General features: G+C 54.5%; 8 protein-coding genes across 8 annotated transcripts; 3 read left to right on the plus strand and 5 right to left on the minus strand.

Moving 5' to 3' along the window:
- Window positions 1-442: 442 nt before the first annotated feature.
- Window positions 443-2,001, minus strand: POSPLADRAFT_1148604 (hypothetical protein; the record flags this gene model as incomplete). The annotated part of the gene is made up of 7 exons (XM_024486201.1): window positions 443-666; window positions 931-1,070; window positions 1,160-1,248; window positions 1,303-1,400; window positions 1,466-1,537; window positions 1,634-1,716; window positions 1,949-2,001. The coding sequence occupies 7 exons, from the start codon at window positions 1,999-2,001 to the stop codon at window positions 443-445; spliced, it is 759 nt and encodes a 252-aa protein (XP_024337186.1).
- A 776-nt stretch (window positions 2,002-2,777) lies between these two features.
- POSPLADRAFT_1147327 (hypothetical protein) lies at window positions 2,778-5,090 on the minus strand (the record flags this gene model as incomplete). The annotated part of the gene is made up of 8 exons (XM_024486050.1): window positions 2,778-2,811; window positions 2,895-3,037; window positions 3,101-3,405; window positions 3,458-3,659; window positions 3,715-3,791; window positions 3,845-4,514; window positions 4,913-4,947; window positions 5,003-5,090. 8 exons carry the CDS (start codon window positions 5,088-5,090, stop codon window positions 2,778-2,780), a joined length of 1,554 nt encoding a protein of 517 aa, XP_024337187.1.
- Window positions 5,091-5,383: 293 nt separating this feature from the next.
- Window positions 5,384-6,151, plus strand: POSPLADRAFT_1147373 (hypothetical protein; the record flags this gene model as incomplete). The annotated part of the gene is made up of 4 exons (XM_024486056.1): window positions 5,384-5,676; window positions 5,738-5,881; window positions 5,933-6,047; window positions 6,113-6,151. The coding sequence occupies 4 exons, from the start codon at window positions 5,384-5,386 to the stop codon at window positions 6,149-6,151; spliced, it is 591 nt and encodes a 196-aa protein (XP_024337188.1).
- Window positions 6,152-6,566: 415 nt separating this feature from the next.
- Window positions 6,567-7,630, minus strand: POSPLADRAFT_1182918 (hypothetical protein; the record flags this gene model as incomplete). Its single annotated transcript, XM_024488958.1, has 7 exons — window positions 7,508-7,630; window positions 7,408-7,451; window positions 7,271-7,350; window positions 7,088-7,202; window positions 6,982-7,034; window positions 6,771-6,899; window positions 6,567-6,688 (listed from the first exon to the last, which is right to left on the minus strand). The coding sequence occupies exons 1-7, from the start codon at window positions 7,508-7,510 to the stop codon at window positions 6,567-6,569; spliced, it is 546 nt and encodes a 181-aa protein (XP_024337189.1). The 5' UTR covers window positions 7,511-7,630.
- A 1,959-nt stretch (window positions 7,631-9,589) lies between these two features.
- Window positions 9,590-12,695, minus strand: POSPLADRAFT_1047846 (hypothetical protein; the record flags this gene model as incomplete). Its single annotated transcript, XM_024479374.1, has 13 exons — window positions 9,590-9,616; window positions 9,652-9,992; window positions 10,021-10,089; window positions 10,147-10,220; window positions 10,264-10,282; window positions 10,336-10,400; window positions 10,450-10,736; window positions 11,143-11,229; window positions 11,440-12,095; window positions 12,154-12,222; window positions 12,274-12,369; window positions 12,428-12,543; window positions 12,631-12,695. The coding sequence occupies 13 exons, from the start codon at window positions 12,693-12,695 to the stop codon at window positions 9,590-9,592; spliced, it is 1,971 nt and encodes a 656-aa protein (XP_024337190.1).
- Window positions 12,696-17,090: 4,395 nt separating this feature from the next.
- Window positions 17,091-19,103, minus strand: POSPLADRAFT_1148413 (hypothetical protein; the record flags this gene model as incomplete). Its single annotated transcript, XM_024486172.1, is given in 10 exon segments — window positions 17,091-17,125; window positions 17,146-17,149; window positions 17,182-17,410; window positions 17,430-17,564; window positions 17,718-17,767; window positions 17,797-17,864; window positions 18,249-18,347; window positions 18,671-18,766; window positions 18,900-19,024; window positions 19,054-19,103. The coding sequence occupies 10 exon segments, from the start codon at window positions 19,101-19,103 to the stop codon at window positions 17,091-17,093; spliced, it is 891 nt and encodes a 296-aa protein (XP_024337191.1).
- A 1,685-nt stretch (window positions 19,104-20,788) lies between these two features.
- On the plus strand, window positions 20,789-21,395 carry POSPLADRAFT_1147609 (hypothetical protein; the record flags this gene model as incomplete). The annotated part of the gene is made up of 4 exons (XM_024486083.1): window positions 20,789-20,844; window positions 20,897-21,046; window positions 21,106-21,184; window positions 21,246-21,395. The coding sequence occupies 4 exons, from the start codon at window positions 20,789-20,791 to the stop codon at window positions 21,393-21,395; spliced, it is 435 nt and encodes a 144-aa protein (XP_024337192.1).
- Window positions 21,396-21,755: 360 nt separating this feature from the next.
- On the plus strand, window positions 21,756-25,183 carry POSPLADRAFT_1066706 (hypothetical protein). Its single transcript, XM_024482101.1, has 15 exons — window positions 21,756-21,982; window positions 22,041-22,194; window positions 22,901-22,986; window positions 23,042-23,060; window positions 23,116-23,237; window positions 23,294-23,311; window positions 23,438-23,458; window positions 23,517-23,547; window positions 23,622-23,755; window positions 23,886-23,986; window positions 24,055-24,108; window positions 24,166-24,228; window positions 24,281-24,298; window positions 24,350-24,766; window positions 24,820-25,183. Exons 1-15 carry the CDS (start codon window positions 21,886-21,888, stop codon window positions 25,132-25,134), a joined length of 1,650 nt encoding a protein of 549 aa, XP_024337193.1. The 5' UTR covers window positions 21,756-21,885; the 3' UTR covers window positions 25,135-25,183.
- The last annotated feature ends 350 nt before the right edge of the window (window positions 25,184-25,533 follow it).

Raw genomic sequence — 25,533 nt, forward strand, 5'->3', positions numbered from 1 at the left:
GCGGCACTTTTAGTCGATGTATTGGTCGCACAGGCGCTGTTCCCGCACCTCGGCGCATGTACTTGGTTGGAGCCATGAGCGTCCTGCGATAGTCATAAGGCTCACCGCGCAAGCTTGCAACGCGGAAAGGCTCAAAACTGGTGCTTTTGGAAGATGAGGAAGCGAGCAAGAACTTTTCGAAGGGTGAAAAAATAGCTTACAGTAGCACAGGCCCATTGATTTCGCAGCTTGATCAACTGTCAAGAGTTAGATGCGTTCTTCCAGCGTTGCAATCTTTCGGTCGCATAGGCACCGCACCGCAGTCTCCTGGGCCTAAAACCCATGCATTCCTGAGGGCGCCCCGGAAGATGTTAGGGGAGGCATGCGGCATCGTGCATGTTAGGACCGGCGCGACTCATAGCTGATTAGTTCCATCTCTCATATCCCAAAGTGAACGCCGTAATTAAACGATATCATCAAGCACGACTGCCGTCGCCGGCGGCGTCCTGGGGAAAGAGTCTGTGGTCTCTTCGCTGAATGACAACATCGCGATATCTTCGCGCTCTGAGAACTCCTCCCCATCCTCCCTAGCCGCGACCTTCCGAAGGTCAAGGATGAAATGGGAAGTTAACGTTGCAGTCATTCTGAAAAACAGTGAGTTGGTGTTGCGCATATGTGAGATAATTTCTTACACAGCGATCCAAGTTGATACGGGTTCGATGAACTATTAGGTGAATTGAAGTGAGCAGTAAATTGGTAAGGAATATAGTACTACATGCCTTCCACGTATGCCATAATGTTACTAGGCTGACGAAATTTGTGAGGAAGAGAGCACTGAGAGAAATCGTCAAGCTCGGCTAGTACAATAAATTCACGTGAAGCTCACCCGAAGTAGATCGAGCCTAAAGTTTGTTAGTGTTTCGAATGCAATCGTTAGCTCACAACACTCACTATCTCTGTTTAGAATTGCTACAATGGTGGAAGGCCTGATTGACCTCGTCTTCCACCAGGTGAAGCAAAACACCAATCCATCTAGCCCTATTGAGGTCGCTCTGCCACCGATCATGTCTGAAAGGACAGTTACATATTTCCTGCTTCTCCAGCCATGTGTCAAAAGTACCCACATCTGTCATCGAACGTAAGCGGAGGTCCGATTCACAGTAAAATGAGTAGCTCATACCCAGTACTATCAACGAACGTGGTGACGCTGCATCCTCCTGCTGGAACAGGAAGCTTGAAATAGTTGGAAGATGATCTCACGAAAATATACTGAAAATCAAGGGTTCAAGAATCATCCTATTAGATGCATTCAAATATACTCACCAGACAGCAGATTGGATTAATCATCCCGATAGCAAGGGTGGCAAGGAACCACACTTTCTGCTGCTCGAAGATGGCGTATACGCGGAGTGCAGCATAGTCTGGCCACGGAAAGACAGTCAAATCCTATATACAAACCAGGGGGAAAACACGAGTTTTCACGCACACGCCGCACTGCATAGCAAGATCATGTTCAGAGCCATCTCGATCTTGATGATGACCTCACAGCTTGATTCTGCTGTAAGCACCAACTCAAAAGTAGAGAAGGTCGCAAATTACCTCTAACGGCAATGAGCGCCAGATGACTACCATTCAAAACCACTAGTGCACTCACCAGGATACTGGGCCATGGCGACAACTTCAAGCCAGTTGTCATGATAGTCAAGAGAGCACAATATCTGATCACATAAAATAGGGCTGCGCCGCCCGTAAAGTCTGTGCTCCAAAAATATTGTACTTCGTGCTGGAAAGTGACCAGGTAGTCATAGCCACACAACACTGAGTGCCACATCTTGTGAGTTAGTCGGTGATAGACGGTAGAGATGGGCTAGCAGACCTGCAGCGGACACATAGAGGTATTGCGACATCATCAAGCTCGATGCAAGGTTCAGGGACATCGACAGATGCAGAGATGCGATGGATTACTTACTGCCTGAGTGCATCTACATCTCCTGTGCCGTTAAGGCCCAGTGGGAAGGACATGGGGTAATATGCTAGGGTGCTAGCTAACCTTCTGAAGAGATGTTTTAACGGTTGGCAGGACATGCGAATGCAGTGCGCGAAGAACAATGATACAATCGCTCCTTAAAGCAGAATGGAGGTGGTTTCCGGCAAACTGCAATGGAAGAAAGCAATTCATCTGACCATCAACGGCGCGAGGCAGCACCTACCCGACTGGTAAGACGCCGATATAAAAATGGGAATGGATAAACCTTAGGTGTACCACAGATCACACAGCCATGCCAGACGAACTTAAGCTTGACGCGTGTGGCGTCCGTCGAGGGAATTGATCATCTGAAGGCTGAAACAAGGGTCTGTCTCAGTTGCAGAAAAGAACAGCGTCGAAGTACATCCGTAGTAACGAGAGTACTTACAGAGTGCTCGCCTTGTCTCGTTCCGAACTCCAAGTGTAATCTGCAAAGATCGCAGTGAAGGTTACCGTGATCTGCAACGCTAGATCTGTCTAGGCTTCGCGATGGCAAGATTCATCACGCCTGAGATGGTCCCGAAACCGCCGCCCACATGCGTCCTTCAATGCACACTCGAGTAAGCATTCCAAGTACCCCGTTGCGCCAACTGCGCGGACCCTCACACGCGCCGAACAAATTTGGCCTTCGAACGGTACAGCTTGAATACAGCAATGCGCATACAACAAGATCTATTAACAGCTCTGCTTTGTCTTCGCTTCCCTTGCCTGTCGTCCTGTCGAAATCCTACAGCGACCCCGCGTCATTACGTTACTTCTCCGGAACCTGCGCTCACAGCATCGCCACGTTCGTGACCGGCCACTCGCTGTGCGACATTACGAGTAGTAACAAGAAGAGGGGGGGACGGGTTAGGAGTGTGCAGCGCCGCCGCGAAGGCTGGGGACTCACTAGTCGGGCACGGTCCGCTTGTAACCGTACTTGGTGATGAAGGGGTCGAGCTCTTTCGGGCCACGCGAGCCGTACGGGTAGGGTACTGGCTTGGGCGACGGTCCATTCCGACCTTCTATCCAGTGCAGGATGGGGGTAAAGATCTATGCGGTGATAATCAGTCGTCTGCATCTATGCGAACGACGGAGCGGATGTAGTTAACCCACCTTCCACGCAACGTCGAGTTCGTCGTCTCGCACAAAGTTCGAGTGGTCGCCTTTTAATGCGTCGAGGATGAGCGATTCGTATGCTTCTGGAATCTTCGCCTCGGTGAAGCGCCGCTTGTACGTGAGGTCCATCTCGGTCGGGATCGCGCGTGTGTTCAGGCCAGGTGTCTTCGTGTTGAGCTTCAGGTAGACCGCCTCGGACGGCTGGATGCGGATCACGAGCTCATTACGCGAGATGTCCTTGAAGATGCCCTGGGTGACGTCCTTGAATTGTACTCGAACCTCCACCTTCGCCTCGTTCAGAGCTGTAATCACATCAGTATCGGTCTCAGACGTAGCCTAAGTAATCCGACAAACCCTTTCCAGCCTTGAGGATGAACGGCACGCCCTCCCACCGCGGGTTGTGGATCCAAAGCGTCGTCGCTGCGTATGTAGGGCAGACCGAATTGTGCGGGACGGTGTCGTCGTCAAAGTAGCCGGGCTTGCCATTGGCACCGACGTACTGCCCAAGCAGCGTGTCGCTGCGCTCGACGGGAGGGATGGCACGGAGTACTTTGACCTGTGCCAGAGGCAGGTGAGCGGCGCGTGTGAGAAGATGGGGACACAGTCCGCACCTTCTCGTCACGGATGTCCTCTGAGGCGAAGGACACGGGCCGCTCCATCGTGAGGATGCTGAGCACCTGTAGCAAGTCTATAGATAGACCGTGTCAGCGACGCCGAGGATGCAGCGGGCAGCGCACGCACGGTTCTGGAGGATGTCACGGATGATACCAAATTCGTCGAAGTAGCCACCACGACCCTCAGTACCGAACGGCTCCTTGAACGTGATCTGGACGTTACTAATGGAGTTCTTGTCCCAGAAAGCGTTCAACGCCACGTTGGCAAACCGGAGTACGAGTAGGTTCTTGACCATCTCCTTGCCGAGGTAGTGGTCAATCCGGAAAGTCTCGTCCTCAGTCCAGTGCTGCTTGAGCGAGCTCAAGAGTTCGCGCGAGGACTCGAGGTCCTTTCCGAACGGCTTCTCGACGATGATGCGGCACTTGCCAACATCGGGGGTGACGTAGCATTGCTCCTTCAAGTGCTGTGCGACGGGGATGAAGACGCTGGGAGGGAGGGCAAGGTAAAAGACACGGTTGCGCTCCTTGCCTTGGTAACCAGACTCGATCTTCTCAAGGCTCTTGTTGAGGTTTGCGAACGAGGGCGAGTCCTCATATCCACCGGAGATATATGTCGACAGGTTCTTGAATTCCTCCAGCTTAGCAGACACTTCGGGGTCGTTATCAGGATTCTTGATATATGATGTGATGCGCTTGTGGTACTCGGCCGCATCCATCTTCGTGCGCGCATAGCCCACAATGTGAACACCCTTGGGCAGGAAGCCCATACGGTAAAGCCCAAATAATGCGGGATATGTCTGCATAGACCGCGATCAGTAAGCGGGATCATGATGAGCATATAGTCCACTGAATCAAAAACATGACGATCTGAGTAGATGGTAGACTTCAGCTTAGCTGCGCACTGGCATTAGCCCAGACCAACGTAAAAATCCTGGCTTCCATGCTTCCAATCGAGAGCGATCGTGTACTCAATCACTCCTCGAGCACGCGTCATGAATCAATACGACAGCAAGCGCTTGTGTTAAGGCAGGATCAGAGCCCGTTGCCGCTGCTGCGCGTTGCCCACGCTCGAACATATACACATTCAGGGCTGCATGGACTATCCAGACTCAGAGGTTCAGCGCAGACCGATAACCGTGTTACCACGGTACGATAGCTGCTGATCACACCGTTGCGACGACAGGCGATCACTTACTTTCTTCTTTGCCAGATCCCCAGATGCCCCGAGCACTGCAAGGGCGCCGCGTCAGCGTCGAGACGGGCCTATGATAGCGATCGAGCTCACCGGTGATGGTGGTGTTCTCCTTGAGCTCATCATGTGCAGACTCCATGGAGGGAATAGTCCCCGACATTGCGCGCGGACGGGTTGTCATTGCTGTGGATTTGTGTGGTTGCTGGCGGGGAAGATGAGGGAATGAGAGAAGAAAGAGCGCGGGTGTATGTCTGACGCACTTACGCGGTGGGTGTGAGAGGACTCGGAGTCTCGGACTGCACAAGAGGGTCGCGGCAGGCGCTTGCTGAACGAGCAACCGGCGTATGACAAGTTCTATGATGCAATCCCGTGCAACCCCGGCCCCGGCCCGTCCCGCCGAGCATCGCCCGGCCAATCACCGGAAGGGGCTGTTGTTCCAGGCCTACCGTCCTACGCCACCACCGTCTTGCACCCATGGCCTTCGACGACGCTGTCCTCCCGCCCGCTCCCGACGCCGTCATCGACAAGCTTCGCGACCTCGTCACCCCCCACCCCAATGATGACTCAACCGCCATCCACATCCGTGCCGGCGCCCTCTTCGCCCGCTTGAAGGCCCTAAACCGCGCCGCCAACGCCGCCACACGCGCACACAAGCAGGCCACCGCCGACGCGCGCCACGAGATGGACCAGACGTACCTGGGGCTGCAGAACCTGCTCTATGAGAAACGCCACCTTGAGCGCGAGATTGAGAAGTGCCGCCAGTTTGCGTGAGTGCCCTATGTACTATAACCTCCCGTCTCGCGCGCTCTAACGCCATTATGTTGCCAGTTCGATCTACCAGGACATCCCCCTATATGCGGTCGAAGAGTTTGTCATGCTCGCACCGGAGGAAGCCCGAACGGAAGGGGTTCTTGCGGACGAGCACCAGCTCATGCTGAACCGTCTTAGCTTCGAACTCGCCGAACGTCAGAGGTACGACGAGCCTCGCCTGTCCGCGGCCGTTCTAACTCCAAACTCCCCCAGACTTGATCAGAGGCAGAAGGAGCTCTTGAGGCAGAAAGAAGAGATGCTCAAGGAAGGCAAGGCGAAGCTGGCCACCATGGACAGTGTCCAGTCCCAGGTTGATGCCCTCATCAGAGTACGTTTACTCCATACCTGATCCCTTCCTTACATCTCAACATTTCTTCCGGCAGACTGCAACAGATGTACAAAAGAAAGTCACAGATCTCGTGCAACCCGTAGGGACTGCCGAGTCGACACCAGCTCCGTCATAATCAAGGGATAACTTTTGTGCAGCTGACGTGCTACATTCCAGTTGCCCGAGAGTACTCCCGGCGCAATCTCAACGCTCCACTCACCCTCGAGCTACACGGGTTAACTCGCACCTGAACCCTGAAAGAACAGCAGTCTATTTATTGGACTCTTCCGGAGAGGGGATGAAGGGGAGTGATACTCGAGAGAAGTGCTATACAGGTGCTCGAGAAATGGAGATGGTAGAGACGGGGGCGAGCTTGTGTTATTATAGTACAACCGTCTGGAAGCAACGAGGAGTGAGATGGAGTCCGTGTTATACTACAATGCATCGAGAAAAACGGTGAACAGAGCATACAGTCGACGAAGGAATCCCGCAGTGCCAAAAGGATGAACGGGGCCGCACTCAAGCTTCCTCGTCGTCGCTGATGCTGCCAACGTCGCTCATCTCCTCGTCTTCGTCGCCATCGCCATCCTGGTCCATAGCGGCGTCGGCAGCCTCCTTCGTTGCAAAGCGTTGCACATACTCTGATAAGCACAACGACATCAGTGACATCTCCCTGAACGGCGAGATGTAACGATCCGTGGCTGCAGTAAGACACACACGTACCCTTGACTTTGGCTTCATATTCCTTTGGATGGCGCATGAGCAATGCCGCAGCCTCGCCATTCAGCGGATCATTCGGGTTCGGGTACCGCAGTAGTTGTGGGAGGAAAACCTCAAATATGTTGATCATGTCTACAGCATCATGCGTCAGCACACGCTGTTCGGCCTCGAGCTGGGGGTTCTGTGAGAGAGGAACAATGTCATGCGCACTGACCGAACATGGGGGACCACGTCTGATTGATGACATCCAGACACACTGAGCCACTACTGCGAGCGCGCGTGAGTCAGGGGAATACGGACTCTGTGTGCTAGATGCTTACAGCTCATCGATGTTGGGGTGAAAGATCTTGTTCATGAAGCCTATGCTCGGGGACTTGAATGGGTACTGGTCTGGTAGCTCGACGTGTATCTTCCAGACGCCTCCCGCAAATGGTGCTATGAGAATCAAGGTTCAGTCATGCGTGGTCTAGCAGACACACTCGACATGTCGAGTGCCCACTGACTTTCTGTAGGCCCGTAGAAACGCACGTAGAACTCTTGCATGTTATCATTCACGAGGTTCACCTCGTAGTCCGACATCAACCTAGCAGCATATCATCCAGTCCTCCGGCCTAAGTGCGACATCCAAATATCCACGCACAGCTTCATAACATCAGTCTCAATGCGACGCTTGCTTGGGGCGCTGTGGATATTCCACAATTGTCAGTACGCGACGGAACCTCGCTGCAGCGAGTACTCATCATGACAAAGGATCAGCAACGCCGGCGGGATAGTCTGGCTGTAGAGAGGAGAGGAGGAGGGGCAGGACCGGAAGAGATATGTGGACGATAGAGGAGGCAATAGGCAGGGGGATAAGTAAGGAGCAACCGCCACAGTCCGTGACCGCCTGGAGGACCGAGTCGATCGCCCCGGGGCGTGATGTACACCAGGCCATGGTCTCCGGGCTGTCTCCGGAGTCTCCGGCTTTCCTTTGTGGGCATGGGCCGTGTTCACGGACGGTGTTGCTAGTTGCTTGTTCGTTTCGCACTCTCATGTCTAACCTTGCTGGGGATCGTCTGCCGCGCTATCGTCGGCTCTACTATGTCCAGCCTCGCGCCAACTGTATCGATGTAAGTAACGGGGCTAACCGCTCCTGCCAAATTAGAATGTCTTGCTCGTCGTGAGGCCCAAACTAGGCATAGCAGATCCGTCTCTTAGCACTGCTATCTGCTCAACACTTGAAGCTTACTTGACTCCCTTCGCGTGCTTTCTCACTGTCGACATGGTGTTTGCCTTAGAGAAGCTAGCCTCGGATCTTGCGAGCCCCTCATCTCAGTATCCCCACACGATTCATTTATGGCTCCCGAGCATGGTCATAATAAGCCCTGTAATAATACTATCTTCTGCCTGCGCCCCCACGCTAGGGACACCGATATCCGTCTGTGCCATGCCAGCTAGCACTAAAATCTAGCACAATATCCTACAACCACGTCCACTCCTCCACGACACAGTACACTGCGTCAGTGGAGCAGGGGTACGGTCTCCTGCCTTCTGTAAGCCCGTGCCCCACCGCCCTTCCTGCACTCCCATGTCCAGCCTGTGTCGCACTCGCGAGAGCCGCCCCACCGGCTGCGCCCGGGTTCGCCGTGCGCTGGCTGCGGGCACGCCACGCCACAAGGACCGCTGGCAATTCCAAATGCGCGTGTGCATATTTGCCGTTGTAATCAGCAAGGACGGAGGTCGGTCACGCGCACGGTCAGCGTCGTTCTATGTCCGCAGATACCCAAACGCCCGACTCACCGAACCAGAAGAGTCCGAACGCGCCGATGAGGATCATCTCCTCCTGTGTCCGCGTGAGGAACCCGCCGTTCCGTCGATGGTGCATGACGACACTGCGCAAGCATCCGTCGGGCACATGCCAGGTGAGTACCACTCCGTAAGACGGACTTAGAGTGGAGGATGCTCACAGCAAGGACAAGGACGCGAGCGCCAGCACGATCACGGACGTTTGCACCAGGTTGAACGTATCTGCAAACAAGGATCGATTTATGAAATTTGTTCCACGATCCTCTGGTACGGGACCACTCACGAATAGAATGAGGAAGTAGCTGTGACAGGACGTGTGCAGCAAAGGCTGCCAGGGCCGCTACGAAACCAATATTACGCCGCTCAGATCTGAAGCAATCGATACATTTGACGATCCATACCTGATGTGATGGACCGCACCATGCGCTCTTGGAACAACGGCATTGTCAAGATATCAGTTAGAGGTACTTCACTGAGCTGCGAGGTATCTGTCGGGAGGGTCAATCGGGTTCTGCGATGTAATTCGCGACGTCCTCCATCGCTTTCGATAGTCCCGGCATGCGGTTTCCGCTCGGCCGGCTCGCGCACAACACAACATTGTCGTCTTCTGCCTCGAGGTTTCTGCCTTGTTTCGCAACACGAGGCCAGGTGGGAAATTGAATATATAGTAATACACATGGCATGATGGGCACCGCATTACGAGGTACATACAGACTGTTAGATAGTTCGCGGAGCCTCGTTCCCCGCTCTCCATTACAATCATCCTGATGCACGTTGTTCGAATCGAGACCACCATGTCCGCCATCAATCATTGTACCTGTTCCCTGGGCCTTGTCCAAGTCGTATTGCGTCCATTGATCTACGCAGGGTTTCGGCGCGGGGGATTCTGCTTCATTCCGGGTTTCATTCCACGCGGAAGCTTTCGCGTGAAGATGGGCTGATTTTTTACTTCTTACAAACGCTGTCCCCCTCCCCTCCACGCGTAGTGCGCTGCCAGCTATCCAGCTATCCAACTCTATCGCTAATAATTCTAGATTTCATAGCGCAGGCTCAGATTCTGCCCGCTGCGCGCGTGGACCAGAGATCAAGCAGTGCTCACCGAGCCAGGGACCTGCGTGATCGTCGGTGCACCCCCTAGGCCTGGCTGGATAACGACCGAGTGACCTGGAGCCTGTTGCACGACGTAGCCGCCATTGATCATCGGTGCAGGGTACGGCATCCCACCGCCAGGGTATGCCCCCATGGGGTATCCCCCCATCTGGGCGCCCTGTACCGGGGCATACTGCCCGGGATATGGCCAGCCCGGGAGTTCGCCGAACCAAGGCAGCTCGAAGATGGGCGCACGCCAGGCATAGGGCAGGCCCATGACGCGCGCACGGCTCGTCAGCGAAATGAGGATCCATAGGAATATCGCGTCTGTAGCGTAGGTCAGCGCGGCGTCTGTGTGACGGAGGCTTTGCCTACGTACATAGACAGAAGATCATCCACGAGAACGCCTGGATGACCTTCATCTCGTAACACCACGAGCGGGTGAGAACTGCGTACAAGGCGCACGTGGGTCAGATGCCCAAGGGTACAGCGGTGACGCGCTTACCCGTCCCGTTCTTCGTTGCCATTCGTGCATCTCCAAGAGCATCACATTGTGTAGTTCCGATGATGTCGCTAGGTCTCCCGTCAGTTGCGAGCGCGCATGAAAATTGTTCAGACTCACGTAGACCACGCGCCCATGGCTAGAGAAGATCATAGATGAATGTGTGTCCGCGCGATATTATCACGGACATACCTAACCAGAGAACTCCAAGAATAAATAGTACAATGGCCTCCGTGCGCGGAGCAGACCATGATATCCTGAGTTTAATGTGAGAAATGGCACCAGAATCTACACGTGGGCACGCACAATATCAGAAATACAAGAATCGTTAATGATGGTACAATGAGGGAGAAGATCCCAAAATCATCTGGAAAACGCCAGATGAGAATCTCAGATGACCCAGCGAGCACTGATACGCACGATGAAGATTGGGCAAGAATATGCTTCCCAAATATGCGGCAATACCGAGCACGGCGGCAGAAAGCAGCAAAATAGTGACTATACCGCGCGGTAAGCGCGTCAACTCTTCGAGTAAAAATCAGCCTGTGGTCACCATAGCCATACAGGCGCATCTCCTTGAAGAGTTGCGTCATCTGAGGGAGCACCGGTGAGCCGCGAGCGCGTCAAGACAATGCCGGCTGCACGCACAGTGGGGACAGTTCGTGGAGAGCACTACGAGAACGTTGCGCGGGTATGGGGGGGCAGGTGAGGGGGCGTGAGCGGGTCGTAAAGAAGAAATACAACGCAGCCAGGACAGAGGGTACCCTGGAGCGAGCAGGCGTGCCTTTGCAGTTGCGCGCGATTGCGGGGCGGGTGATTCAACGCGATGGCCGCGATCGTTCTTGACGTCAACTCCCCACAATGGTGTTCACGCGTATCACATGACTCATTGTCGCCGCCGCGTGCACACCGCGTGTACCGCGTCTTACGGCACACAAACACCGTACACAAACACCATACACGAGCATAGCCAAAGCCAAAGCCCCATTGTCATCCGACAATGCTTGTTTGGCCACCAGGTGCACGTATCGATGGCCCAAATTTGATCACGCCCGCTATAACCGTAATGAATGTCGTGTTCAAAGACTGTAATGTTGTACATGATAGTATGTCTGCTACACGTTAACCCATAATACACCCGTTAAATACACGGCACGCATGCCCCGTCGTGAACGTTGCGCGTGAACGTTGAGTGATGGTACATGCCCGTCTAGTAGTCGTCAAATAATCATCACCACATCACCGCCGGGGTGATGCATCCCTGAGGTACTTGTCTCTAGGGCGCGTATCCCGTACATGTGCCGCGTCAGGCTCCTTGTGCGGCAGCCAGTACACGTATGTCGGTGATTCGTTGCGGGTGGGCCCGTCGCCCGCCATTGGTGGCAGCCGCCCACGTGTGCGCTGGGAGTCCTGCCGTTGCGGCTGGGCACGCCCGGAGTCCTGGCGGCGCGCCTGTGAGCGGGACGGATCATGCTGGTAAACCTGATGCCGTCCAGAGTCCTGGCGGTGGACCTGTGACCGCCCAGAGTCTTGGCGGTTGACCTGTGCGCGCTGCGAGTCCTGGCGGTGAACGTTCGAGCGCGACGAGTCCTGTCTGTGCACATTAGTGCGAGACGAGTCCTTCGTGCGCTGCGAGTCCTTCGTGCGTTGCGAGTCGTCGCGGTACGGGAGCGGGCGCACAAGGTCGACGATGCGCCACTCGCGGAGGGAGTCGTCATTCTTTGAGCGGCCAGAGTCTTGAGTGCGCTGAGAGTCCTTGCGCTTCTCCGACATGGCCGGCCGAGAGCGAGAGCGCGATCGCTGAGTCACAGGCGCAGGCAGTTTGCCACTGATTTGCTTGACAGACTTGCCGAACCATGGGAAGGCAGTCACGGAGGTTATCCAGACTCGTCGCTGGCCCTGGCGATGGTGGCGCAGGGCAAGAACCAATAGGAATAGGAAGAAACCCAAAACTAGCACAGGCACAACTCTATCAGAAAATGATGCTGATGCTGGGAGAGTCCGACTCACTAAGAATAACGTTGAAGAAAGAGAATGCTTCGAGGACGCGATACTGCGCTTGGTAGATCTCCGTGTTGACTATAGAGATGTCAGTTGTGTGGCGGCGCTAAGACAGGCAAGACTACTCACACCCGGAGACGTTGACCACCTCGTCGGAGTCTGCTGAGGAAAAGCACTCTACATCTGCTCCCTCCGCGTCGGAGGAAGCAATGAAAGCGGAGAGCGCTGGAGCAGGCAATCATCAGTATTGGCCACTGGCCACATTGGAGCGAACTTTACACACCAAGCCACAGGACTCCAGCAAGTCCCAAGCAACCCAGTTCAACCCGTGTGGAAATCGGATTCCGCTCCTTCCAGAGACTGAATCCGAGCAGTGCTATGACGATGAGCAGACTAGCGCTGCACACGAAGATCGCGAATGGGACAAAATGAGCTGCGGGCGAACATCAGGCCACAGTTGGGTATGCACGGGCCACATCAACTCACTGAGGTCCGACGATATCAAAATGCTCTGAAAATGGGCCGCAATTGCCAAGCAGATAACAGTCCATGCCAGGACAGCGCCTGGGGCGGAGCAAGTCAGCGGCGGTATCGAGGAGGTGTGACGGGGGCAGACTCACTGTACACGCTGAACCGGAGGATGCTGAAGACTGAAGGCATGCGGGGCAGGAAACGAAGGAAGGCAAGTGGCCGTCTGGCGGAACGAGATTGTGACTGGTCCCGCTTGCCGTGCTGCTGCCTGGTATTTGAGGGCTTCATATCGTGGCGGAGGCGTAAGCGATCGAGATCGTGGGTGGCTCGAGGACGCGGGGTTCTAAGCAAGTCAAAGCGTGCGTGGCGTAGGCCCTTGTGGCGGGTGATGGTGCGTGGTGCGTTTGTGTTGCTTTGATGCGCGTTCCTGAGGCTCCTGTTCAACCGTTCGTCCAAACGAGAAGTCTACAGACGACAACAGCTGGTATAGCCAGCTGAAGCCGCGGGCCCGGATGGATGGTGGGTGGGAGGACGGAGGACGCGGGTCGTCCATTATACATATTGTCCCATGCTTTTCAATTTTTCTCTTCGAAGCACGCGTTCTGTGAGATTTCGAGCCGCCAAAGTGATGGCACCACCCGAAGCCAAAGCAACGGCCTCGAGGCAACTTGACTCGGTAAAGCAGGAAATTCGTGGCTAAGAAGCGCCCGCAATCTCTGCCATCGCCGGGTTCGGATCAAACTCTAACCCAAACACGGCAAGGCGCCCCACCTATTGTGCCTTGGAATGGGCCCCCATTGGCTGGCCTGCATTGCATCCGTTCTGAGCTTCAACGTTGTCCCGTACAAAGGCAGATAGCATCAATATCTCAAGCCTCTGGGCACCGTTTTTCTGCTTCCCACCCCACCATCTAGCCCTTTCACGTCCCTGGATAGCGGATACTTCAACCCTCTCTCTTCGAGTGCATTCGCGGCGCTCGATATCCGCGGACCGAGTGCGACATGATAGACTCAGCCGCTCACACACGTTGTATACACGGTTTGCTCGAATAATAAGCACCTTTCTATCGCGCCGGCGTGACCTCCACACGCCCGTCGAGAAGCGTGACCTCCGCGGCTGCACAGCAGTTGCACGAACAGACAACGTTTCGGGGCTTCGAAGATACTGCGCAGGGCGATCGACGCACCCAGGCGGGACCCGCCCGCGCTTCTCCGCGCACGGCATCGCTGCCCCCGCATTCCTTCCCTCATTCTGGCGCGACCATATGCCCGTTAAGATGGGCCTGATACGCCGCATCACGCGCGCAAACCGCCATTGGCAATGCCTTCGCCGACGAGCAGGCATACTCCGATGAGCAGGCGTACTCCGACAATGCGTGGCACCCGTGCGATATCGAAGCAGTCTGTCACGGCGCAGTCCCCGGCTGACCCGTGACGAACGTACCTCGGGTCTGCTTGGTAGGACCGACGAAACGTGCATGCACACCGCGTAAAATGCCGTCACTTCTGCCCATTGTGACCGCACATGCTGCAATACCTGCATAAAGTCGCGTGAGGTCAACGTGGAGGCCACGGTCTGCGATAGACACTCCGAGCCTATACATTCACGACCGCTTCGCTCCGGAGGCGATGTACACACACCGGACGGCGACTGAGATAGTCTGTCAAAGAACTACTTCGCGAATCGCGAGCACATGTCGTCTTCATGACCGAGCCATAATTCGCGCTTGAAGCTCAAATGTGCGGTTCCTGCACCCACCAACCCATCCACCTGCTGATATGTGTCTGGAATCCGGACATTCAGGGCGCACGGATACCACATTCATGTCCGACGATGGCAATTCTTCATGGAAGTCCAGAAGGCGTCCACTCAATCTTCGTGGGTTCCATTCTCCTGCGCGGCTTCTGCATTATAGCTCGATAAAAGAGACAAAGGGGTACGCAATGGTCTGCACCTGCGGTGGTGCACGGAAAGACACACTTGACTCATATGCTCTGCGCGAGGTCATATCGCGCAGTATGAGTGGAGCCCAGGTAGATATATATGCAAGCAGCAGGACAGCTTTCTGTCGCTTTACTGACGCTAGATCCGCATTTATGAATATCGCATGGCGATTTTCTGTCAGATTCATTCCCAGGGCAGAGGGTGTACATGCAGACTCGCCTTCTCCTTGTCAATGGCCGTCTTCTGTCAACGAACGCGCCGATTGCGCTCACCTGCAACTGGCGCTGTTTTACAGTAGAAAAGAACTGTCCCCAAAGGCCCAGAGACGTACGCAATTACCCCGTGCCCACAATTCGGCCAGAGGCGTCAAAGGGGATCCAGCGAGTGGTGCAAACCCCAACGACTGATGAGAGCATCTCACGACATACCGCACGTCCGGCGAACATACCTGGGGCAGATTCATTGCAGGAGGCGTCAATCGAACTGCCGTACGGTTACGTTACCTGACAAGTGCTTGCGTGATTCGACAATATATTCGACAATATATTTGAGCATCTGCGCTGCCCTTCATATACTTGAAAGTGGGTTCTCTTGGTATTGACTTGAACACTGACGACCAGGAACCTCGGTCGCACGCTCTACCCAAGCGCTGCTCCGGGTGTTGGCGGACCGATACGTAGACACGTCTCAGTCGCTGTGCGCCGTCAGTAACGTATAAAGGCCCGAACTATGCAGTGAAGCTGGACCACTGCATCACAGTACTGTGCACTGCTGACGGATATAAGGGCCGCGTCCGGGCCTAGAACACATTGCATAGCCGTTGAGAGCGGTGGATATTTGATGAATGTGCTATTCAAGAGTGTTGTTCGTGTCAAAATGCCGCAGCCTGTCAGTTGAACCCGAGAACCAACTGCATAGTATGAGGGCTAGATCCACCCTGCGAGGCTTATAGGGCCATGCGCCTGCGGAATGAACTTAAGCTGGTGCGAGGTACGTCTGCCGGCCGACTTGTGCATGCTGCGAATGCGCGCTCCGTCCCCTTGAGATGGCAAAGAGCGGTACGGATTCCGGAACGGGATGTGCTGATTCGTGGTGGTGAAGATGCTCAGCAATAGGACGTTGCCTAGCTCCAAATAGACCGTGTGCGCAAGCACAGAGTGGATGAGACAAGTCGGGAGTTGGGCGACGAGCCCCTGTCAAAGGCTCAACCAACGGAGACAGAGTCTGCATATCTGGAAGCAGTGTCGGGTGCTGGCGGCCATGACGTTGCCCATCTTGTGTGGTGATACAACTGTCCACAGCTCGACTACACATCGCCAAGGCTTGGCTTAGGGATCGCATCAGCACAGAAAAGTGTTGCTGTCTGTTGCTGTTCGGGACCCGGTGTCTTGACTATTGAGACGGTGGAAAGTACATACGCCTGCGGTGAGCGTTGGGAACATCATAGCCGTACATTACATAGTACTCCGACCATTTCGACGTTCGCAGCTCAATCGTTTCTCCGCGCTAGTGCTACTATGAACTTGCTCGCAGCAGTTCTCAGCGTATACGTCTACATTCGAATACCGAGCAAACATTTTCGAACAACTGCGCTCCTTCGTTCTCCAGCTTCGTGCTCTCAAGTCCCCATGGACCAGCGGTGTGTGGCTTGAATAACACAGCTTTTACAGACAGCTGCATGTCTTCACAACCAGTCGGACCCTTTCCTAATGAAAGCGCATTCAATGACTGTCTCATCGACGCTGCAGAGGCATTTATATGTGAGGATACGATTGCGGACACCTGTTCTTGCATGCGCACCGGCCATACTATTACATTCACCCACGGAGATCTTGCATGGCGCAAAATCATTGTATAGAGGAGCACGATTGTGGCGGTTAATAATTGGGAGGAACCCGGATGGTATCCGGAGCGTTGGGAGCTTGTCAAGGCTATGTACCTCCCGATGCCAGGCCGAGAGGAGAGACCTTATGGAGCTTGACTACGAGGTGTGCTCAGTTTCATTCCGGAAGACTGAGAAAGACCGGCTTGTGGACCGGGAATTGTCCCGCAGCATGGTTGGCGCGTTCTCAGGTTTCATCGCTCTCGCCATATGTATAATCTATGAGATGCATGCTTTCTACACCCAATTCATGGTACACACCAAAAGTTTATATTCAGTAGATATAAATCATTTCAGGAAGCATATATTCACTTCGGGGAGAAGATCAATCTTCAATCTTCTCTATTTATACTGCAATGAAGTTTGTCAGAATGTGCCCGTGACTTTGGGACACCTAGTACTAGTTAGACGCCATGTGTGCCAGTGGCATTAGATATATGAACACACACCAGAGTGTTTCTCAGCTGGACAACTTTAATGGTTGGAAGTGTAGTGACCCTCTCAGCGTGGCAGGTCTTCGTAGCCACGCTCGCGAGCCGGAGCGATGGAAGCAGTGCCGCTCAGTTGGAAATAAGTATTTCCAATCAGTGAACAATTGAATGATCTCCATCACGGTGAGGGTAATGGAAGTGATTCAATTGTAACCGAGTCATGACACTCGCCACCGGGGTTGCTGGAAATAACCTGCGTGATTGTCAACATACCCATCTGTTTGCAAAATCAAGGAATGCGCATTATACCTCCTTCAACGACCCCACCTGGCATTCCTTCACTGTCCCGACGTAAGCCCCACCAAGACATCTGTGTGTTTCTCCCAGCAAAACGTTCTGGCTGAACAGATACCACCACTTGCCTCCAGCGTCATCATAGATACGGTCGTAGACCTGGAAGCACGGGAGATCCTTCCCTTTCTCGACGTCCTCGGTCATCACCACGATAGCCCAATGAAGCTGCTCCTCGGAGACTATTCTGGAAATCCCACTCATACAGGAGAACAGCGACCTTGCAGTCCTTCTCGACGCTGAGTGCTTTCAAAATGCTCCTCATGATGATGGTTGTCGAAGGCCAGTTGAGAAACTCTCGAATGTAGCACTCAACAGCCCAGATCATGTAACACAGCCGCCTACCTGCCAGTGAGTCCACGGCATTCATGCTAGAGTGTGCCACACTTGCGCGGCGACCGTGCACATCATGCCAGGCCGCGCCTGTGCGCCACACACCCTTTCTTCTATATCACCGAGTAGCACGAGCAGTACGCTGTGATCATCGCCTACACTCACACTGAACGAGCGGGAGCTCGCCGAGTACTGGGCAGGTGCCCGGAGACTACGCGCAGCGCCTCAGGTGGGACGAACAGTGCGTATAGTGCCATCCATTGCTGCGGTTGCCTCCACAGTCCACGGGGTCAGGGAGAGCCCATCCGCTGCGGATTTATTTCGATCGCTTTTGTGTCCGGGACAATTCAAGGGAAACACCGATGCCAACACACACAAACCGACGCGTCCATGAACGCTCGTGGAGGACTTGGATCAGAAGCACGAAGGGAAAGGCACAGCTGCGACAGTGATCTTGATAACGCAGCCCTTACCGCTAACTACGACGTGAGACATTACTTGAGTAAGCGATGCCGCACTTCTTTGGAGATACACCTGCGGGGGATCTGGCATCGTCATCAGTAAGAAATGGACAAGAAAATGTAAACAGTCGAGAACGTACTAAGGAGAGATTCAACTAGTGTCAAAAGCTGCATGTTAAGTCCGCGCTGCTGCATCACCTCTCACGCCCAGGTAGATCTTGTGTCACGCACCCTTGCGGCTCGTGTAAACATCTTCTGCACTCAGAGGTGCTATTACCGCGGCCGTATTCAGTTGAGAGACACCGGAGCTAGCCGAGCGGACATCGAAACCTGACCAAAAGTGACCTTCAGGTGAGTGATGTTGTGAAACATCGTGACGCGTTTAATGATCCCAGAGGCACAGCTGGTGGTAGTCAGCGCGCCACGAAGACAAGCTGCTGAAAATGAGTGTATACGTGAGATTGTTTTTGACTAGACTCGCATCCAGGGCAGAGGGTTTACATGCAGACTCACCTTACCTTGTTAGTGGCGGTCGTCGGTCAACGAAGACGCAATGACGCCAATCGCATTCACTTGTAAATGACACCATCTTACAGTAGATAAGTTATCGGTTCTCAAAGACATAGAAACGTACGCGATCACTCCGTACTCACGATTCGCCAAATGGATTAACGGGAGTTCAGGGAAGGATGCAATCCCAACGTCCGATGAGAACATCTTACGACAAGCCGCGCGTCTGGCGAATGTACCTGGGGTAGATATATAACAGGAGGCGTCAATCGCAGCAGTGCCGTACGCTCGTCACCTGACAAGCGCTTGCACGATAAGAGTATGTTCGAGCATCTACGTTGCCTTCATGTACATGGATGTGGTTTCCCTCACCTCGATTACCAACAACTAATTGCACACTATGCATCAGTGCTGCCTCGGGGTGCTGGCGGACTGATACATGGACGCGCCCTAGTCGCCGTGGACCACCAGCAGCATTGAGATAATACGCAGCGAAGCTAAACTACTGCATCACAGTACGACGCACCGCTGACGGACACTGGGACCGCGTTCAAGCTCGAAGATTCTGAAATACATCGCATAGCTGTTCAGAGCGGTGATTGTTCAATGAATGTGCCATCCGAGGGAGTTACTGATGCCAGAATGCCGCAGTCTGTCAGTTGAACCCCGGAACTCAATGCATAGGACAGGGCTAGGTCCACCCTGGCGAGGCCTATAGAGTCATGCGTCTGCGGACGCGGAATGAACTCAAAGTTATGCGAGGTGCGCTTACCGGCTGACTCGTACACGCTGCGAATGAGCGCTCCGCCCCCTCGAGATGGCAGTGAGCGGTACTGATTTCGGAACAGGTTGTGCTGGATTGTGACGGTGAAGATGCTCAGCGATCGGATGTCGCCTAGCTCCGCCTAGATCGTGTGCGCAAGCAGAAGGTAGATGAGACAAGTCGGCAGGCGTGGGCGACGAGCCCTTGGCAGAAGCTCAGTTAACAGGTGAAACCTGCATATCTCGAAGCAGTGTCGGATGTTGGCAGCCAAAACGATGCGTAGGGATACAACAACTCGGTTATGCATCGCCAAGGCTTGGCTCAGGGATCGCATAAGCACAGAGAAGCGTTGCTGTTCGGGACTCGGCGTCTTGGGTATTGAGACGGCGGGAAGTATATACGCCGCTCTTGGAAGTGACACCGGTGACTACCGGATAAGTCGTGCGGCCAAGTGCGCCCCCGAGCTGTGTTTGGCATCCGTACACCCCAGAGATTGGACAGTCTAAGACTCGCGGGTGAAGAGCAGAGGCGGAGATCTACCCCAAGTAAGTGGGGGAGATCGAAGCAGCAGAGAGCAGAAGTCGGAACTCCGTGTGTGGATGTGAGAGCACCGTGGGCAGGCACGGGGCGCCTGATAGACATACGAGAGCGTCCGGCTGGCTTCACTGAATGTGGCTAATGCGCCGTTAGAAGCGCGCCCGATCCTGCGGAGGCAGTTAACACCGCAGCTTACTGTAGTTTCCCACAAGCACACCGTCCCAGCTGGTGGTCGCTGATCGGCGCTGCGGGGAACGTTCGCATGCTGACTCGCTGCAGATGTAGATACAAAGTCTGTATAGGGGTCCCCCGCGATACGCCTGTGTCAGGCGTCGGCGGTCCCAATATTGCGCTTCTGTATGGGACAGTTGTGTGTCTCAACTCAATGGGTTCCCTTCGATCGCATTACCCCGCAACATCGTCGCAGACGCCCCAAAGGACGTCAGTGAGCTCACGTCTGACGCCGCGGAATACAGCGTCGCACAAGCGCACTCGACCAACAGCTGCGCAAGAACGTATCACAAATCCGGATATCCAAATACCTGGAGCTGGAGCGAAATGGAGAACAGGAAAATAGACGAACGGACGAGTCATCAGGGAAAATGATGGCGCGCCGCGGAGAGTCGTCCGACTGGCTTTGCGAATCGCGATTGTCCGCACGCACGTGCGATCTGAGATTGACGGGCTTACTTATACCTGCCACTCCCCGCTGTGGTTTGGCCACTCGACCGCTCACGTTTGTTCATATCCCCTTTGCTCCCGCGGGAAAATAAGCTTTGCTGGCTCTTCCCTTGCCTATCATATTTATCAGCAGACGCAGCGCCGCTCTTTATAGCCCTCCGTCATCCTCTCTCGCCCTCATCGGACTTCCCCAGAACCACCTCTCTGCACAAGCGTACTCCTGCCTCTTGCGGCCTCTTGTCAACCACCATCTTATCTCTTCGGCATACCAATACAGCCAATGGATCGCTTTCTCTCTCCTCAGAGCCCCGAGGCCATTGCCCACAACCATTTGACGTATGTTCATCCTTTGCTTTCACTATGACTCAGGTTTTCACCCTGCATATAGCGAAAATTGGTTCAGCTGGGATGCTGATCATCCCTCCCTCGATGAGACCCTGATTGCGGGTTGCGCCACATACGAGGCATTCAAGCGTTACCTCAGCGGTTCGGACCTATATCTTCTGCCTCGTTCGAGAAGCGAACTGGAGAGTATCCTGTGAGCTTTCTTGTACTTCTTCCGTGTTCCGAGAAACGTTTCTCATCGTGACTCCGTAGCCGGAGGTATGCGTACGACACCATACACAATACCATCGCGAAGGCGCGGTCACCTTTGGAACGTGGTGGCTATAGTAGGGTTCGTGAGCGTTATAGGCTGCTTCTATGCCGCCCAAACTTACGTTGTCTGTCTTCATCAGACGTGTCACCTGGTCGAGAAGTCCATCACCAAGATTCTCAACGAGAATGACAACGCATGTTATCTTCTCGACCTCCACGACACTTCGCGTCGCGGCGCCATGTCTCCCAGCATGGGCGCGTCCCCGACACGTTCGATCAGGATCAAGTGACTCGCCTAGGAGCCATGGATATGATTAACTTATTGCTCCTGCTCGTCGCTCGCCCTGACTTTGCTCTGCCATGCATTTGTAACATGCCTCACCCTCAACGCGCGTAGATCATCTCGCCATGTATAATTTGTACAACAACCGGTCATATGAAAATTGTGTATTGTGTACCATTATTGCACATACAATAGGAATCCTGTTTATACTTGTGTCTCCGACCTGCATAAGCGTGAATGTGTTGGCGGGAAGTCATGGGACCAGCCATTGAGACTGGAGGGGTTCTCACTGTGTTCGGCAAAGGCCGACTCGACCAGATGGAAGGGCCGCCTCCTTGTCTGAGCAGCCCTCTGTAATCCGACGAACGTGCGAGGAGCACAGTGCATATGCCTGTCGCAGCGCGCTCCACTATGCACCTGCTTGTCTGACCTCCTCCCTGAGGCGCATACAGCCAAGGTTGGCCTCCGCGCGGCTCGTCTCTGCACCGACACACATCATGTTCGCGCCCCGTCTCGTCCTCGTCCTGCTCCTCAGCGTCGTTCCAGATGCCCTGGCAGTCCCGGCGCAGCTACCGTTGGCGGTGGCAGATACCCGTACGTGCTCGTGTGATCAGGATGTGTGGTCGAGGCTGATCGCGTCCGCGGTCGTCAGGTCCGGCGCGCAAGCTGCAGGGCCGTTTCCTGCACATTACGGATATGCATCCTGATCCACACTACAAGCTGGACGCGTCGGAGAAGTCGGCGTGTCATAGGAAGAAGCCTAAGAACGCCCAGCCGCGGTCGGGATACTATGGCATGCCGTATAGGTTCGTCTCATTCATCTTGTTCCTGTGCTCCTGCGCTGCGTGTGCGGCACCGGCCTGGCATCTCGCCCAACCTCGTCCGTGCTGCTGTGGTTCGGTGATCACGGGAAGTGTCAATGGATGGATGGCTGTGTAACAGGGCCGTCCCGGTGAACGTCGGTGTGCCATGCGCGAACGTGGGTACCAGAGTGCATCTGCAAAGACCTAGGTGAAGCTTTGGGTCGGAGCGGACGAATCTTCACTTCGAGGAATCGGTTCGAGTGATCAGATTGTATTCTGACTCTTGCCTTCCGGAGAGGGGCTCGAAGCAGCTTATAGAGTTCGAGGAACCTCGAGCCTCGAGCTCGGAGCCTTGACCTAGATCACTGCAGATGCACTCTATTGACACGGCGAGGTCACTACTTGTGGCTGTCCATCCCGAACTCAATAGGTCCATCTCATAACAAGCATGTGATGGATTCGAGATGCAAGTGTATGCTTCATTGGACGAACAGCAGGGCCCCCGTCGTGCATGTCACTTCAAAGCAGACCTGCGGGCAGTGTTAACGATCCGCCTGCGGTGTCGCGTGACGATGCCGTAGGGATCAAGGTGTTCGCAACACACTTGGTGCCTCATTCTTTTAGTGCACGTCCATCGTTTTCATTGCAGTGCGAGCAGCAGTCACAGGAGCTCTATCCCATGCAGCGCGTACTGAACTAGCCGATACAGCGACTGCGATTCGCCATTCACCCTAACCAACCTTACTCTCAATTTCTTGGACAAAGAATGGACGTCGGAGATTGATTTTGTGATATGTGAGTGGCCCGCCTTCTCAGAAAATCGGCATGGAGACAGAACGCTAGAATGCAGGGACGGGCGACAGTGCCAGGTACTGCCTCCGCTGTATAATGAAGCGGAAGCGGTGTTCATATAGCGAATTCTAGACATGACAATGATCGCAAGAACCCCCGCACCACCGATGAAATATACATGCTGAACAGAGTGATGGCACGCAAGATGGAAGACGTATTCTTGAGCAAGGGCATCCCTGTTATCCCCTGCATCGGTACGTAGACGCGTCATCGAGTTCCCATATCTTGATGGACTGTTGATATCCTGCAGGCAACAACGACGTGTGGCGTATGTGCCCATTTTGATGTTGAGTATTAGCGCTGTACTGACATGCTTGTGAATAACCTTGTGTCCGCATCAGCACACGTGAGTGGGTCCGTGTTGAGCACACTGTGTGAAAACTGACAAAACGTGTAAAGAATATTATGCTCCCAGGTATGGCTTGCGTGACCGCGTGTGAGGCACTGACAGAGCAAGCAACCTCTACGTCTAGGCCCAAACAGTGTGACTTCAGAATTCTCCTCGTACGTCCTCCATCAACTTCCTGTGTCCAGCATGCAGCATGCAAACCTCGCTTGTGTATCCTACGCGACCGCAGTATATGGAGGTCCTTCATACCCTTCGAATCGTACCAGGTCTTCCAGCGGGGTGGCTATTACTCTGCCGAGGTCATCCCCGACGCCGTCGCCGCAATCAGCCTCAATACGATGTACTTTTACGACTCGAACAAAGGTGGGCGTCAGTGCCTGTGCCTCACACGATCAACAAACTGACAGCTTTGCATGACTGCAATCTTGGAATCTTGACCGGGTTCGATCTTGGGTTCGATTATGTCCTCGACCCTGTGTTGCCGTGGCAACAGCGGTGGGAGGGTGCGAGCCTGGCGAACATGAAGACCCCGGGAACCTCCAGCTAGACTGGCTCGAGGTGCAGCTGCAGGCGTTCCGCCGGCGCGGCATGCAGGTCCGTGTCCGGATCAACTGTCACGGTCCATAATCTAGTGCTGACGGCGGCGTGCGTGCAATCCACAGGTATGGCTAAGCGGTCATGTCCCGCCGTCGGCGGACAACTTCTTCCCTGACTGTGTACGTATTCTGTCGAGGTGAGACGTGTAGCAGGCCGCTGAGTGACAGCTATTGTAGTACGTCCGGTACACGGAGCTCTCGCTGCGCTTCCAGGACACGATACTGGGGCACTTGTTTGGCGTAAGTCCCCTCTTTGATCTGGATGGCCGGATTGATGATGACCGAATTGTAGCATATGAATGCGGATCATGTAGGTGATATCATACGGGATGTGTCAGTTTGGCACTGAAGTCCCGCGTAGTTCTTTTTCTTGGAGGCGGAGCACCTGGAGAAATACCCACGCAAGAAAGCATCTGCTTCCGTTGATTGGGACGACCCGCACAGCGAGTCCCGTAAGGGGCTGTACAAGACGCTGCTGAAGGACTTCGAAGACCTGCCCAAGACGGCAAAGAACATCAGTTACGACGATTATGGCGTCGTCAACGTATCGCCTTCGGTGGTACCGAACCCATACTTGCCCTCGTTCCGCATTTTCGCCTACAACATCACGGGCTCGCGATACGTGCCATCGATTCGGGTGGAGAATGAGCGAACGAAATCTGTTGGACATTGCCTCGGCAATATATCAGACCGCTCCTGCAGAGCATCCAAATGGCACTCGCATCCTGATTCCCCCTCGCGAACCAACAGACTTTGGACACCCCTTGGCTATGCGCAGGTGTGTTGTGCCGTACCATCTGTCGGGCGAATGCTCATGCGGTGCTATGTTAGTATTATCTGCCTAAGCTAGACGCCGCGGACAAGAACCATCCGCCAAAATACAAATTGGAGTACCTGACGTTCCCGGTGTCGGGATTACATCGAGCGGGGGCGGACGAGGCCCCGTGGTGGCCGATACCACTGCGCCATCTCCCGAAATCACTTCGGAACGCGACGGCGACGGCATCGAAGCGGGCGCCTTACGGGCTGGTGGATCTGACCGTGCCGTCGTGGACGGACCTGGCGCAGCGGCTGGCGAAGGGGGCGGAGAAGAAGCTGCGGAAGCGGTTCCGACGGTATATGTACATGGAGGTAGAGTCGGCGTAGAGATGTAAGGTAGCGGGCCGAAAGAGGGAAATAGACGCCGCAGGAAGAGAAATGGGAGGCGGTGGGGGGCAGTTGCCTTGACCACCGACAACAACCTCTGCCCTCGTTCGCAGATCCGAATTGAGCTCGACGTGTTTGCTTTCGTTTTCTTTGCCTGCATCTGCATCTGCATCTCCGGGGGCTGCGCGCAGTCTTCCCCTCCGTTCCTTTTCCGCCGGTGCTGGGCGGCGCCCCATCTATACTCATCATCCCTGCCCCCATCTCTCCTCTTTCTCCTGGCCCGCCCCGTGAATACTTGAATACGCCCTCGTCTCTTCTTCGTCTGTCCGGCTGGCCCGACTTCCCATTTGCACCCCTCGCGTTCACTGTCCTTACCACCATCTACGCTTAGCACTCCTT

This window comes from Postia placenta (assembly GCF_002117355.1).
Source record: "Postia placenta MAD-698-R-SB12 unplaced genomic scaffold POSPLAscaffold_10, whole genome shotgun sequence".
In the NCBI taxonomy this organism is placed as follows: Eukaryota; Fungi; Basidiomycota; class Agaricomycetes; order Polyporales; family Adustoporiaceae; genus Rhodonia; species Rhodonia placenta.